The sequence below is a fragment of the Xenopus laevis genome, chromosome 5S (genome assembly GCF_017654675.1).
Source record: "Xenopus laevis strain J_2021 chromosome 5S, Xenopus_laevis_v10.1, whole genome shotgun sequence".
NCBI classification, from domain to species: Eukaryota; Metazoa; Chordata; class Amphibia; order Anura; family Pipidae; genus Xenopus; species Xenopus laevis.
Genome location: NC_054380.1, coordinates 141555330 through 141571331, shown reverse-complemented (window position 1 = coordinate 141571331; position 16002 = coordinate 141555330). Strand labels below are relative to the sequence as shown.

General features: G+C 42.8%; 1 protein-coding gene across 12 annotated transcripts in view; it reads left to right on the top strand.

Annotated features, from left to right (window-relative positions):
* The window catches only part of otof.S (otoferlin S homeolog), an 89808-nt gene that overhangs the window by 6925 nt on the left and 66881 nt on the right, over positions 1–16002 (top strand). For all 12 annotated transcript variants that reach the window (XR_005961677.1, XM_041565141.1, XM_041565150.1 and 9 more), the window contains exon 2: positions 7144–7202. Coding sequence is in view for 11 of the 12 variants with exons in the window: in XM_041565141.1 (XP_041421075.1) it covers positions 7144–7202 (59 nt within the window). In the remaining variant the exon portion in view is untranslated. The remainder of the gene's footprint in view (positions 1–7143; positions 7203–16002) is intronic.

Here is a 16002-nt window from a genome sequence, read left to right as displayed (position 1 = left end):
ACCACAATTCAGCAGGAACAGTCCCTAAGTTTGCTCATAGTCTGTACAGAGAGATCCCATAAAACTATGGCAGCATAGGTATTCCCCTGTACTAAGCACAATTCAGCAGGAACAGTCCCCTAAGTTTGCTCATAGTCTGTACAGAGAGATCCCATAAAACTATGGTACATAGGTATTCCCTGTACTAAGCACAATTCAGCAGGAACAGTCCCTAAGTTTGCTCATAGTCTGTACAGAGAGATCCCATAAAACTATGGTACATAGGTATTCCCCTGTACTAAGCACAATTCAGCAGGAACAGTCCCTAAGTTTGCTCATAGTCTGTACAGAGAGATCCCATAAAACTATGGCAGCATAGGTATTCCCTGTACTAAGCACAATTCAGCAGGAACAGTCCCTAAGTTTGCTCATAGTCTGTACAGAGAGATCCCATAAAACTATGGCACATAGGTATTCCCTGTACTAAGCACAATTCAGCAGGAACAGTCCCTAAGTTTGCTCATAGTCTGTACAGAGAGATCCCATAAAACGATGCGGTTGCCTTTATGCACCTGACTGTGGTGTTAGTTGCAGTTTGGCGAGTCTCATGTAGCCCATAGCAAACAATTCTCATGTAAAGACGCAGCCGCACTCATGTACCAGGAAACTGTATCTCTTGAGAGTTTCAATTATTCATTTTGAAGCTGCTTGTGAGAAACATAAGTGAAGGTATTAAATAGTGCGAGTAACATGATCCCCCCTGAGCTCACACGACACCCCCTTGTATTAATTCAGTGCCAGGCCTGACAGTACATGGGCTCCCTCATCTGCCTCTGCTGTACTGACTCACCCCCGTATTATATACAGAGACAGGAGAAGAGGAGAGGGAGGGAGGGGAGTGGAGCTGATGCAGCAGAATAATAAGTGTAAGGCTGGATCTGTATCAATCAGTATCTGCTGCTGGAGTCTGTAAGGAACTGGGGAATGAGGACAAGGGTTTTGGGAAAATGTGGAGATCGATCCCTTATCTGCCTGGCACATTCCCTCACTTCCTGCTATTGCTTCCCCACTTCCTGCTATTACTTCCCCATTTCCTGCTATTGCTTCCCCACTTCCTGCTATTGCTTCCCCGCTTCCTGCAAATGCTTCCCCACTTCCTGCTAATGCTTCCCTCTTCCTGCTATTGCTTCCCCATTTCCTGCTATTGCTTTCCCACTTCCTGCTAATGCTTCCCCACTTCCTGCTTATGCTTCCCCACTTCCTGCTATTGCTTCCCCATTTCCTGCTATTGCTTCCCCACTTCCTGCTGTTAATTAGTAGGTTTGATAATCCAATGGTTGGGGTTGAGACAGTTAATTAGTAGGTTGGATTATCCAATGGTTGGGTTAAGGCAGTCAATTACTAGGCTGGATAAACCAATGGTTGGGGTTGAGGCAGTAAATTAGTAAATTGGATAATCCAATGGTTGGGGTTGAGGCAGTTAATTAGTAGGTTGGATAATCCAATGGTTGGGGTTGAAGAAGTTAATTAGTAGGTTGGATTATCCAATGGTTGGGGTTAAAGAAGTTAATTAGTAGGTTGGATTATCCAATGGTTGGGGTTGAAGAAGTTAATTAGTAGGTTGGATTATCCAATAGTTGGGGTTGAGGCAGTTAATTAGTAGGTTGGATAATCCAATGGTTGGGGTTGAGGCAGTTAATTACTAGGCTGGACAAAGGAATGGCTGATTGATATAAAGGCAAAGTAAAGAGACTCTGGGCAGCCTGGCAGGATAATGAGACTTGTTAGTTGTACAGTTTGAGGGAGACAGATGGGGAACATGGGAAGCGGGGCTAATAAAGTGGCACGGGTTTATTATCTCTAGAGCTGGAAGCCCTTTGCAGTAGCCTTAAAGACTTGCGGGCCAGTCATTGGATGGTCACTGCACAACTGCACCTCATTACCCAGGATGCAATGGGATAACTAGCCACTACCTGGGCTTCCTGCTCATCTATCTCTCTGGACATGAGCTTCAATCAGGTGTTTCCGATATATATTTACTTTAGTGGTTACCCGTGTGCCCCAAGCTTTGTGTGATTCCCATGCAACTGCCCTCACTTACCTCAGTCTTTCTATGTAGAGTGTTAGGGGAGAACTTAGTGGACTTGGTAAACTTGAAGCTGTATTTATTCTTACCCACCTGTACTTGTCAATAAGTGTCTGGGCTAGCTCTGCTGGTTTCTACTTACCTGTGCTTGTCACTACCTGTCTGGGCTAGTTCTGCTGTTTTCTACTTACCTGTGCTTGTCACTACCTGTCTGGGCTAGTTCTGCTGGTTTCTACTTACCTGTGCTTGTAAATACCTGTCTGGGCCAGTTCTTCTAGGTTCTACCTACCTGTACTTGTCACTACCTGTCTGGGCTAGCTCTGCTGGTTTCTACTTACCTGTGCTTGTAAATACCTGTCTGGGCCAGTTCTTCTAGGTTCTACCTACCTGTACTTGTCACTACCTGTCTGGGCTAGCTCTGCTGGTTTCTACTTACCTGTGCTTGTAAATACCTGTCTGGGCCAGTTCTTCTAGGTTCTACCTACCTGTACTTGTCACTACCTGTCTGGGCTAGCTCTGCTGGTTTCTACTTACCTGTGCTTGTAAAAACCTGTCTGGGCCAGTTCTTCTAGGTTCTACCTACCTGTGCTTGTCACTACCTGTCTGGGCTAGCTCTGCTGGTTTCTACTTACCTGTGCTTGTAAATACCTGTCTGGGCCAGTTCTTCTAGGTTCTACCTACCTGTACTTGTCACTACCTGTCTGGGCTAGCTCTGCTGGTTTCTACTTACCTGTGCTTGTAAATACCTGTCTGGGCCAGTTCTTCTAGGTTCTACCTACCTGTACTTGTCACTACCTGTCTGGGCTAGCTCTGCTGGTTTCTACTTACCTGTGCTTGTAAATACCTGTCTGGGCCAGTTCTTCTAGGTTCTACCTACCTGTACTTGTCACTACCTGTCTGGGCTAGCTCTGCTGGTTTCTACTTACCTGTGCTTGTAAAAACCTGTCTGGGCCAGTTCTTCTAGGTTCTACCTACCTGTGCTTGTCACTACCTGTCTGGGCTAGCTCTGCTGGTTTCTACTTACCTGTGCTTGTAAATACCTGTCTGGGCCAGTTCTTCTAGGTTCTACCTACCTGTACTTGTCACTACCTGTCTGGGCTAGCTCTGCTGGTTTCTACTTACCTGTGCTTGTAAATACCTGTCTGGGCCAGTTCTTCTAGGTTCTACCTACCTGTACTTGTCACTACCTGTCTGGGCTAGCTCTGCTGGTTTCTACTTACCTGTGCTTGTAAAAACCTGTCTGGGCCAGTTCTTCTAGGTTCTACCTACCTGTGCTTGTCACTACCTGTCTGGGCTAGCTCTGCTGGTTTCTACTTACCTGTGCTTGTAATAACCTGTCTGGGCTAGTTCTTCTAGGTTCTACCTACCTATGCTTGTCACTACCTGTCTGTGGTTGCTCAGAAATTGGCCAATAATAACAAAGCATAGTTAGAAAACCTTGATATCATAGATCATAGATCTAAGCACTGTCACTCATTGTCTACAATTTGGCCAATGGATCACTTTGTAATATTATGCAATGGAGGTCCCAGACAATAACCTTCTGCAAACTGAAAGCTTGGTGGGCACCTTAAATCATACCGCTTTAAATAGTCTTTACCTGGCGAGTCCTATGGGAATGTACTTGCATGGCTTTGCTGAAATCTCTGCCCCCCACATTAGGGGTACCCCAAAGCTTTGAGTTTATATAGGGAATCAAGGGAAATGCAATGTGTAGGGTTGTGCGGCTGAAACTCCAGCAGAAAAGGACACAGCAGTTACCAGTCACTATAGAATTGGATCAGAGGAAATAATGATAATATCCCGTTAAAGCGCCAGGTTTTGTTACAAAGTCTTAACGTTGAATCATCTGCTCCATTCGCTGTTTATTTGCCTCCCTCCTGTTTCATCCTTTATGTCTCACAAGAGAACCATCAATTTAGGATTCTACCAATTTCTCCCTGCGCCACGGGGGGAGCGTGACACAACACTATTAATGGATGTCACAATCGCTCTCACGTTGGCTGAACCCTCGGGGCTCCGCAGTGGAGTCAGATCGGTTCATTCTCAAACCGTCTGTTTTACAGTGACTTTTTCAGAGCCGGGTAATTGTTCCTCTAAAGGCTGATTGAACTCATCTCTCTCTATTGATTTGCACATTGTTTACTAGGTTAATATAGCAGGGCTTCTGGGGTTCACAATGTTTATTGGTTACCCTTGGATACACTGTGGAGCTGCCACACTGATACACAACTTCTACACCAAGAATCCTATCCACAGAATTCTAAAGGGGATCAGAATAGCCCTGTGTACCGTGGGGCCTCAGAAGTAGCAAATATTGATAGGAAGGGTGGGAAAGAGCAGGGGTAGCAGAGCAAGAAGGCAACATTGTATTGATTGGAGAAGGTACCCCAGATAGTTTTATATGTAGCCAGAGTTCTGCCCAAGTCATATTAGAGGCTGTCGGAAAAAACTACACATGGAGCAAGAGTTATGTCCAAGTCCTATTAGAGCCTACCAAGGCATCTACAGAGGTAGCCATAAGTATGCCCAAGTCATAGTAGTTACATAGTTACATAGTTAAATCGGGTTGAAAAAAGACAAAGTCCATCAAGTCCAACCCCTCCAAAAGAAAACCCAGCCCCATACACACACCCCTCCCTACTGTCACATAAATTCTATATACCCATATCTATACTAATTATAGAGTTTAGTATCACAATAGCCTTTGTATTATGTCTGTCCAAGAAATCATCCAAGTCCCTCTTATAGTCATTAACTGAATCATCACCCGGCAGTGCATTCCCCAACCTCACTGTCCTCACTGTGAAGAACCCCCTACGTTGCTAGTAAAGGCTGCCCAAGACAACTACAGATGTAGCCAGAATTATATCTAAGTCATTCAGAAGCTGTCCACAAAAATAAGGTCAGAATTATGTCCAAGTCATATTAGAGGCTGCCCAAAAAACTACAGATGTTGCCAGAGTTGTGCTCAAGTCATATTAGAGGCTACCCAAGACACCTACAGATGTAGCCAGAATTATGCCAAAGTCATATTAGAGGCTGACCAAAATAAACTACTAATGTAGCCAGAATATAACCAAGTCATATTAGAGGCTATGAAAGACAACTTCTGGCTACATCTGTTGTTGTCTTGGATCACCTCTATTATCACTTGGACATAACTCTGACTGCATTTATAGTTGTCTTGCATAGCCTCTAATTTGACTTGTTTATACTCTGGCTACATCTGTAGTTGTCTTGCATAGCCTCTAACATGACTTGGTTGTACTCTGGCTACACCTGTAGTTTTTTTGAGCAGCCTCTACTATGACTTGGGTATAACTCTGGCTACATCTGTAGTTGTCTTGGGTAGCCTCTAATATGACTTTGGCATAACTCTGGCTACATCTGTAGTTTTTTGGACAGCCTCTAATATGGGCATAATACTGGCTACATCTGTAGGTGTCTTGGATAGCCTCTAATATGACTTGGTTATACTCTGGTTGCCTCTGTAGTTGTCTTGCATAGCCTTTAATATCACTTGGTTGTATTCTGGCTACACCTGTAGTTTTTTTGGGCAGCCTCTAATATGACTTGGGTATAACTTTGGCTACAACTGTAGGTGTCTTGGGTAGCCTCTAATATGACTTTGGCATAACTCTGGCTACATCTGTAGTTTTTTGAACAGCCTCTAATATGGGCATAATACTGGTTACATCTGTAGGTGTCTTGCATAGCCTCCAATATGACTAGGTTGTATTCTGGCTACACCTGTAGTTTTTTTGGGCAGCCTCTAATATGACTTGGTTATACTCTGGCTACATCTGTAGTTGTCTTGCATAGCCTCTAATATGACTTGAGCACAACTCTGGCTACATCTGTAGTTATTTCGGGCAGCCTCTAATGTGACTTGGTTATAACTCTGGCTACATCTGCTGTTGTCTTGGGTAGCCTCTAATATGACTTGGTTATACTCTGGCTACATCTGTAGTTGTCTTGCATAGCCTCTAATATGACTTGAGCACAACTCTGGCTACATCTGTAGTTATTTCGGGCAGCCTCTAATGTGACTTGGTTATAACTCTGGCTACATCTGCTGTTGTCTTGGGTAGCCTCTAATATGACTTGGGCCAAGCCATATTAGAGGCTGCCCAAAAAAACTATAGTTGTAGCAGGAGTAGTGCTGAAGTCATATTAGAGGCTATGCAAGATTTAGATATATAATTATGCCATACCAAATGCCACATTTTAGGATTGGTTGAATCTCTGTATAGAGTAACTATAGGCGCCAGTATTTCTTTTCTTTTGAAAGGATTTTTTTCAGGAATTGACAGTGGCCCCATGGCCTGCTCTACGGCTGCTGTTGGGAATAATGACAGTAGGATTCCCAGTGTGTGACAAGTGAAGATGCTCCTAGAATGGAATGGCCGGTGTCATGGAACATTTTTACTAATGAAGCCGGGGACATAAAACTGCCCATTATTTTATGCAGAAACAGAGGAGTGACTGCCGCTTCCCTGAACTGATTTGCTTTGCGGTTCCTCCTTCCCTGATCACTGAGCTCCGGCAATGCTTCCTATTAATTACCTGGGGAAATACATGGGGGAGTAACAAAGCTGAAAGGGAAAATGTGCTGCAAGGATAAGACTAAAGGCCACATAAAACCTAGAATTAATGATGATCTTCCCACAAACAGGCAACTAATGTGTGATTGCATCCGCTCTATGTGCACAAGTCTCCTTAATTGCATATACACGTATAATAGGGAGGTATTGCTTCCCCGGCCCTTTAATGTCCTCTGCTGATCTATGGATAACATTCCAGTACAAACATAGTGCAAATAATACAAATTAAACACAAGGTTTAGGGTCTAGGGTCACCCAGGTTATTCCTTTAACGACTCTATATGCGGGGGAGTATAACGTGTGGGTGGAGTGTATATATATATATATATCTGATACATCTAATTATAACTCTGGTCACTAAGGTAATGGTGATCACGTGATCATGAACTAAACATTTTATCAGAACAATTTCCAAAACTCTTTAACCCCTCCCCCAACATCCCATTGACGCGTTTTATTGTGTCGTTCCAGGGCTGTCGTTCTACACTCGGGTGCTGGAGAACTGTGAGGATGAGGCCCGCTTTGATGAGGTAAAGAACCATGAGTTGTTGGATCCTATTGACACGAGTCTTCTGTTACTTCTGGTTGCAATGGAGGTTCCAGTTTCATATATTGTGTCTCTGCCAATAGACCGTCAGTCTCCTCCAGTGCAGGTTGTCTTTAACCCAAAAACACATTTTAGGGCTGAGAATTCCCTTTGGCTCCAAGGATGCAAGGGAGTTCCCATAGGAAGTCAAGGCTTCACACAGACCAAAGGGTTGTCCATTATTCAGCCACAATCCATAAGGTTCTTCTACATGAGGCCACAGCCCATGGTCACTATCTCAACATTGATGGAGAACATAGTTCTATTGTTTTTGATTACAGGTTGGGACTATTCCCTGGTGCCCTCCTGTATCTTTCCTCTATCAACCAAAGGACAGGGCCAGATTTGGGTGGTAGGAACCCACCATAGTATCTTAGAACTTCCCTCAAACTATTCTCTTGCTCTTCCTTTTTTCTCTTTAGTTCTGCAATGTCTCTCATTTCTAATTTGTCCATTGTCTTCTTTCCTATTGTCTTTACTTTCTTTCTACTCTTGTCTCCCAATCGGTCTTCTCCTTTCCCTTCATTTGTTTCCCTGGAATTTTGTTTTGCTCTTCTCCTTCTGATCACTTATGGAGAATGTAATACGACGGAGAAACCCGGGAGTTTTCACCAGTCTGACCCTGCAGGGGAGACAGAGAGTAGAACTAGTTGTGAGATGTTCTCCTCAAAATGATTGTTCTGATCAGTTCTGATATGGCCCAGGGCTTGGAGACATGGATGGCAGAGCGGTGCAGCTGAATCCAGATAAATAATAAATGAGTCTGCAGTTGCCCTTTATTTTCACTTGCGCATGGCTTGCATTACTGCTCTCTGGAGGCCACAACTGAATACAAATTGAAGAGCAATGTCTTGTGTTTGAGGGGTTTTTGTGCGTGATGTGATTACAGAGAGAGAGGTGGAGGCAGCAGAATCCACACAACAGGCTCCTGCTTTTCACTTGTAAGTGTTAAATGTGAATTAACTCTTTCTATGGAGTTACGGTGGCCTTACACAGGCCAATCTTCCTTCTGGACTGAGTTGGCAGCTCATTGGCCCTTGTATGGTGCAATAAGATGGACCTGAATGTGTGATCTCGGCCTGATATTGGTCATTCAGGTTTGATTTTCTACTGATAAAGTCGTTAATCTGTTGCCCTGCACAGCAGCAATTATGATCCGATCATTGGCCAACTGATTGGTCCAGCCGATTGGTCGCACCTAGTGATGGGCGAATTTCTCCCGTTTCGCTTCGCAGAGAAATTAGCGAAACAGTGAAAAATTCACGAAAAAAATCGTGAAACTTGAAAATTGGTGCCCGTGTCCAATTTTGGACATGCATCCGAAAAGTCAATTTTGACGCTGGCGTTAAAGTAAATGGGCGTCCGAATAGTGTTGGTGATTTTGACGCAATCGATTTTTCGGACGCGCATCCAAAATTGTTTTATTCCCGGCCACCGGCGAAATGTGGAAATTTGCAGCGAATTCGTGATATCGAATTTATTCGCCCATCACTAGTCCCGCCTCAAGATGAGCCTATCAGTGAAAGATTTTTATGTTTATGGTCAGATTAAGTGAGGGCCTGGGGAATTCCATCTGGAGTTTTGACAGGGTTGGGCTATATATTGTTTTTTAGCTGTTTTTGACTCCGTTATGCCAAGGAACTAAAGGATCACCATAACCCAATGATGGGCACCTGAATATACTGACAATATACTGATAATATGTTTCAATTGCAATTGGTACATTTTACATTTTGTTTCCCGAGGTTCCTGTAGGTCATCACTTGGGGATCAGAACACAAGAAGTAGACTATCCCCAGGGGCAATGGCTTCTGATATCAATTCTGTGTAACAATTCCATTATATGAGCAGAGAGGAAATAACCAGTGATGTAACTGGAAGATACTGGGCCCCACAGCAAATTCATTTAAGGGTCCCCATTATATCCACAGGTTGTCCCGTTTTACCAATATACTTTGAAATGGCACATTAATTAGGGTCTCATGGGGCCCCCAATTCCTTGTGCAGCCGCGGGGTCTGCTTCCTCTGTAGTTACACCCCTGGAAATAAGAAAGGTTTGGGGTACAATTAGTATGAATAATATAAATGAATCATATACAGTAGATGTTAATAAGGTTATTAAGGACTAGTAAAAGCCACAAGAGCAGCTGCTGTTTGACTTGATCCTGCAGGAGCGACAGGGAAGAGGGGCCTCACAGGTGAAATATTTAAAGCTGAATAAATAACAGAATAATAATGAGCTGCGGGATGAGAATTATGTGAGGCCATTCACAGCCACTAAAGCATCCAGGGCCTTGTTACTAGGAAAGATCAACAATAACTCCCAGCAATAACTCCCAGCATCCTCTAAAGAACTGTAGTTGTGCAATAGCTGATCCCTGACTGGCCAGTGTTTGTTTCGGGGGCAGAAAATAATTTACTTTACCCACTGCAATGATTGCACCCCTTTAATTCCACCTTTAAATTAACTGTCAGTAGGATGTAGAGAGTGATGACAATTTGCAATTGGTTTTAATGTTTTACTATTTGGGGTTTTTGAGTTTTTATTCAGCAGCTCTTCAGTTTGCAGTTTCAGCTATCGGGTTGCTAGGGCCCAAATTCCCCTAGCAACCATGCCTTGACGTGAATAAGAGACTGGAATATGAATAGGAGAGGCCTGAATAGAAAGATGAGGAATACAAAGTATCATTAATAATATATTTGTAGCCTTACAGAGCATTTGTTTTTTTTAGATGGGGTCAGTGACCCCCCATTTGAAACTTGGAAAGACTCAGAAGAAGAAGGCGAATAATTCAAAAAACTATAAAAAAATAAATAATGAAGACCAATTGAAAAGTTGCTTAGAGTTGGCCATTCTATGACATTGAATTTTTTTCAGCCAGCTGTAGGTTGAAGACTGAAAGCAATTATCTGATTTTTTATCTGGTTGCCATAGGTTACTGCCCAGGTGCAAATTAGCCCAATGTTTATAAATAATCCCCAGTATATATATATATATAATACATATAGTCAAATACAAGATTCGTCTGCACTCAACCCATTATCAATATATTTAAGACAGAGACATTTTGTGCATACTGCTACTGAAAAATGCCTTACCCTTTAAACAACACAGGGATTGTTTGTCCATATATTGCAATATATTTAAGCTGAACAACTACGTCACACTCATCCCATATCTGGCCAGTCCTATGCTCAATTTTCATCTGATTCATTAAGAATTCTATTGCTTCATTATACATTTTATAAAAGGGACGAATACGTTTTACCTGCAACTTACTTGCTGCTTTCAAAGTAAAACTCCCAAACTTGGCTGCCCTTTTATTGGCCACCATTGGGATCACCTGACTATAGCTGGGAAGGGTGGGAGCTACAACATAGAGCTGGTCACTGCTCCTGTATAACTATAACAAACAAGGGAAAGTTTTGCTCACCACTAATTTTTAAAACCATTAGGCGGGGGTGCAATGAGGCTGTGACCACAAAATACATATAGACAAATATATATATATATGTGTGTGTGTGTATATATATTGCTGCAGTTTATAGACATCTGTTACATTCTTTTGTTCACTAAATCATTTCTATTATAAACGAACCCATCTATGACTCTACAGGTACAGCCAATCACAGGGGCCAGATTGCTGCCTCATCACGTCCTATTGGTAGTTACAGGAGTGGGTGTGGCTGGAGGATGTTGGCAAATGCAGTTGAACAACTGGAAATGGAATAGATTTGACTTTTAACAAAAGGGTCGTTACTGTTATCTGGATGATAATGATATTGGGGCTCATGACAATGCACTGGAATAGAATCCACATTCTGCATTAGCAAATAATTCAGAGGCACGCTGCAGACTAAACGGCTTTATGTGCAGCCTGTAAATGATCTCAAGTGACTGTCACATGATCATGACCTGGGAGCTGGAAATTGCTGCACCCGTTGCCCTTATACAGACAGGGAGGTGTCGGATCCCAGGGGTTCTGTCTCACAATGGTCAGTTTGCTGCACAAATGACTTAAAACAAGTGATTGGTGAATTTATCCCGTTTTTCGCCTAAAAATGAGTGAATTTCCCGCGAAATCACGAAATGGTGAAAAATGTGCAAAACGCAAAATTTCGATGCCGGTGTTAATTCGCGCCGGCATTAAAGTCAATCGGCCTCTGAATAGTGTCGATGCGCGATGATTTTTATGCAAGCGACTTTTCCAACGCTGGCGAATTTACACCAGAGAATTTTTGCGGGAGTTTCGCTAATTTATTGGCCCGCGGCGAAGCACGGAGATTAGCCGCTAATTGACGCCTGGCAAATTTATTGGCTCATCACTAGTTAAATCATTTATTATTATTAAACAGGACTCGGCACATTATTTATTTAATTCTCTCTCTGAGCCCTGAGTAATCACTTTGTGTATCTGGGAGACTGGGCAGGAATTTGCTTTTATATTGGACTGTCAGTTACACCAGAGACTGGATCCGACTCACTCGCTGGTTCTGTGAATCTCTCAGAAATGGGCCCGTGCCTCTTTACTGAATATAGAGAGTATATATATATATATACATATAATACACAAAAGCCATGAATATCTTGTAAATTATATCCTTATAAACGGTGAGTAGTGATGTCATCAGTTATAAACGGTGAGTAGTGATGTCATTTCTGTCACATGACTCATTAAAACTTGTGTATTATAATAAATAAAGTCCCCCCAGTTGTAAAATATGAGGATATTAGAAGTTACCTCGGAGTTCCATGACCTGTATAACTCGGCCTTCAGCCTCGTACTTTTATATGGTCATGAAACTCCTCGGTAACTTATAATATCCCTATATTTTACAAGAGGGGGTACTTTATTCACTATATATATATATATATAGTGTAGGGTTACCACCTCACCCTCTTAAAACCATATGGAATCCACAGTCTGCATGGCTAATTAGCGGGGAATTTCCGTATTCCACCGGCAAAATTGTTTGGATGTGCGTTCGGAATAGTCGATACGCAACAACAGTATTTGGATGCCTATTGACTTTAACTTCATTTTGCGAGTTTTGCATTTTCGAATTTTCGTATTTTTTTGTTGAAACGGGACAAATTTGCCCATCACTACTAATTAGCTATTCATTTAGATGCATGCTGCATGGCTGCACATAAATCAGGTCAGTCTGCAGCATGCATCTTAAGGAAATGCTAATTAGCCATCCAGGCTGGGGATTCCATAAGTTTTTGAAGGGGTGAGGTGACAAGCCTACACTATATATATATATATATACGGTATATATTAGGCACGGCCATGGGGAATGAGAAATACTATATATAGGTTGACAACCCTACACTATATATTTATATATATATATATATATATTAGGCACGGCCATGGGGAATGAGATGAAGGCACTAAAGGCCCTGCATTTATATAACATTATAACTGACACTGACAGATCTGGATTCTACGTGAAACTATAAGAGTTGGCACAGGCTGGTGAGAGGGAAATGTCGCGAATAAATGTAGCACGGCGTCCATCTGTAATACTCAGTACTGATCATGATTAATAGTGAGTCTGGTTAATGAAGCAGCTGGGGCCTCATTCACACTGTGCCAGTCAGCGTGGGGTTAATGTTCAGGGAATCACAATCCAGCGATTGTCCCTGGGGCAAAAGTAACGTCTGTCTCGTTGCACTGCTGTCTCTGACTCGTGAAACAATGTAAGTGATGTCAGTTCCCACAATGCTTTGCATGGTGCGTCCAATATTTGCCCTATGGGATTGAGTAGCCAATAGGAGCAGAGCTGGAGTGATCCATTGTATCAGGGCTTATCACTGTCGGTTCTCCCTCAGATCAATGTCTATTTAACCCCCAGCCTAATAAAGTGCAGAGGATTCACATGTTGCACAAAGTGCTTTTCCCCAGCAGGTGGCGCCACAATGAACCGACGCCTAAAATATGGGAATGTTTATTTGTAATGATTTAACTTCCCCTTTATTAAGTCTTTTTACTTTGGGAGAATGAGGAGAAAGAGCAGGGGAATGTGACAGGGGCATCAGTCACACAGGGAGGGGCACATATAATAATGGGCTACTGAGTCACTCACTCCCGTGCCTTTAATTGAACAAAGGACCAGTTAATGTTTCATGAGCCGTCACTACGGCAACACCAGCCCTAATGAACTGCCCATTGAGCCCAAGGGAAAGTGTCCCATCACTATTAGGTGCCTCGTCTCTTACAAAATAACCCCCGAGTAACTTACAGCTTTAATAAAGCCCATCACGGGTGGTTCACCTTTCAGTAAACTTTTGTTATAGAATAGCCAATTCTAATCATCTTTTCAATTCGGCTTCATTATTTATTTGTTATAGTTTCTGAATTATTTGTCTATGAGCAAACTTAGGGCTGTTCCTGCTGAATTGTGCTTAGTACTAGGGATGCACTGAATCTACTATTTTGAATTCGGCCCGAACCCACGAATCCTTCACAAAGGATTCGGCCGAATACCGAACCGAATCCGAATCCTAATTTGCATGTGCAAATAAGGGGTGGGAAGGGAAAAAATTTTTTACTTCCTTGTTTTGTGACAAAAAGTAACGTAATTTCCCTCTCCGCCTGCAAATGCAAATTAGGATTCAGATTCGGTTCGGCCGGACAGAAGGATTCGGTACATCCCTACTTAGTACAGGGAATACCTATGCTGCCATAGTTTTATGGGATCTCTCTGTACAGACTATGAGCAAACTTAGGGGCTGTTCCTGCTGAATTGTGCTTAGTACAGGGAATACCTATGCTGCCATAGTTTTATGAGATCTCTCTGTACAGACTATGAGCAAACTTAGGGGACTGTTCCTGCTGAATTGTGCTTAGTACAGGGAATACCTATGCTGCCATAGTTTTATGAGATCTCTCTGTACAGACTATGAGCAAACTTAGGGACTGTTCCTGCTGAATTGTGCTTAGTACAGAGGAATACCTATGTGCCATAGTTTTATGGGATCTCTCTGTACAGACTATGAGCAAACTTAGGGGACTGTTCCTGCTGAATTGTGCTTAGTACAGGGAATACCTATGCTGCCATAGTTTTATGGGATCTCTCTGTACAGACTATGAGCAAACATAGGGGACTGTTCCTGCTGAATTGTGCTTAGTACAGGGGAATACCTATGCTGCCATAGTTTTATGGGATCTCTCTGTACAGACTATGAGCAAACTTAGGGACTGTTCCTGCTGAATTGTGCTTAGTACAGGGAATACCTATGTGCCATAGTTTTATGGGATCTCTCTGTACAGACTATGAGCAAACTTAGGGGACTGTTCCTGCTGAATTGTGCTTAGTACAGGGGAATACCTATGCTGCCATAGTTTTATGGGATCTCTCTGTACAGACTATGAGCAAACTTAGGGGACTGTTCCTGCTGAATTGTGCTTAGTACAGGGAATACCTATGTGCCATAGTTTTATGGGATCTCTCTGTACAGACTATGAGCAAACTTAGGGACTGTTCCTGCTGAATTGTGCTTAGTACAGGGAATACCTATGCTGCCCCTCCCTCCCCCCCCCCAGCAGCCAAACAACAGAACAATGATAAGGTAACCAGATAGCAGCTTCCCAACACAAGATAACAGCTGCCTGGTAGATCTAAGAACAACACTCAATAGTAAAATCCAGGTCCCACTGAGACACAAGAGGCTGCTCTGATGTTCTTCTGCTTAGGAAAGATGTGAGAAAAGTTATCTGAGGTTTTTCATTTTATTCCTAAGCAGAAGAACATCAGCCTCTTTCTTTCTCCTGACAACTTCCTTGACTACTTGCTGGTCAGACTGGTTGGAAACTGACCAGCAGGTGGCGCTGTTGTAACACAATTCATTCATATTAACAGCACATGTATCCCTTAATATCTTGCAATTAAAATAAATAATGAATGTACAGAATAGCACTCTCATTAATTTTACATTCACTTATTTTAAAGGTTTACTTATCCTTTAAGCAACCAATAGCCAATACAAAAGGTGACAAGAGCCCTTCCAAAAAGAGCTTACAATCTAAAGACTGGTGAATATGGGATGCTGAGAGTATATATCTATATAGGGTTGAACTATATGTGGAAGCCCAGCCAATAAGAAGGATACATTAGTGCTGGCGAGAAGTGGGGCCCTTAGTGAGACGTAAGCAGCAGAGACATGGGGCCCCGGGGTGGAGAGAGGAAGGAGAGAGTCTGTGTGGGAGAGAGAGACAGTATAGAGTGTCAGCTCTTGTTGCTGAATGATCAGACGTGAGCTAAATGCCAAGTGTTTGGTTTGTGGCTGTTCCACGTCGGAGACTTTCAGATGGAAAAGAAATGAATCTCCTTCAGGGGATTTTACTCACATTGTGTCTGTGTTTCCTCATTAACCTCCATCTGATGGACATTCACTGACACTCGCCTGCCCCTTGTCTGCTGTGAGCTCCACTCACATATTGTCTCTATATGTCTCTTCTACCTGCACTCACATGAGCAAACACTCACACAAGCAAACACTCACATGAGCAAACACTCACATGAGCAAACACTCACATGAGCAAACACTCACACTCACATGAGCAAACACTCACACAAGCAAACACTCACATGAGCAAACACTCACACGAGCAAACACTCACACGAGCAAACACTCACATGAGCAAACACTCACATGAGCAAACACTCACATGAGCAAACACTCACACTCACATGACCAAACACTCACACTCACATTCTCCTCTTACATTGATGAG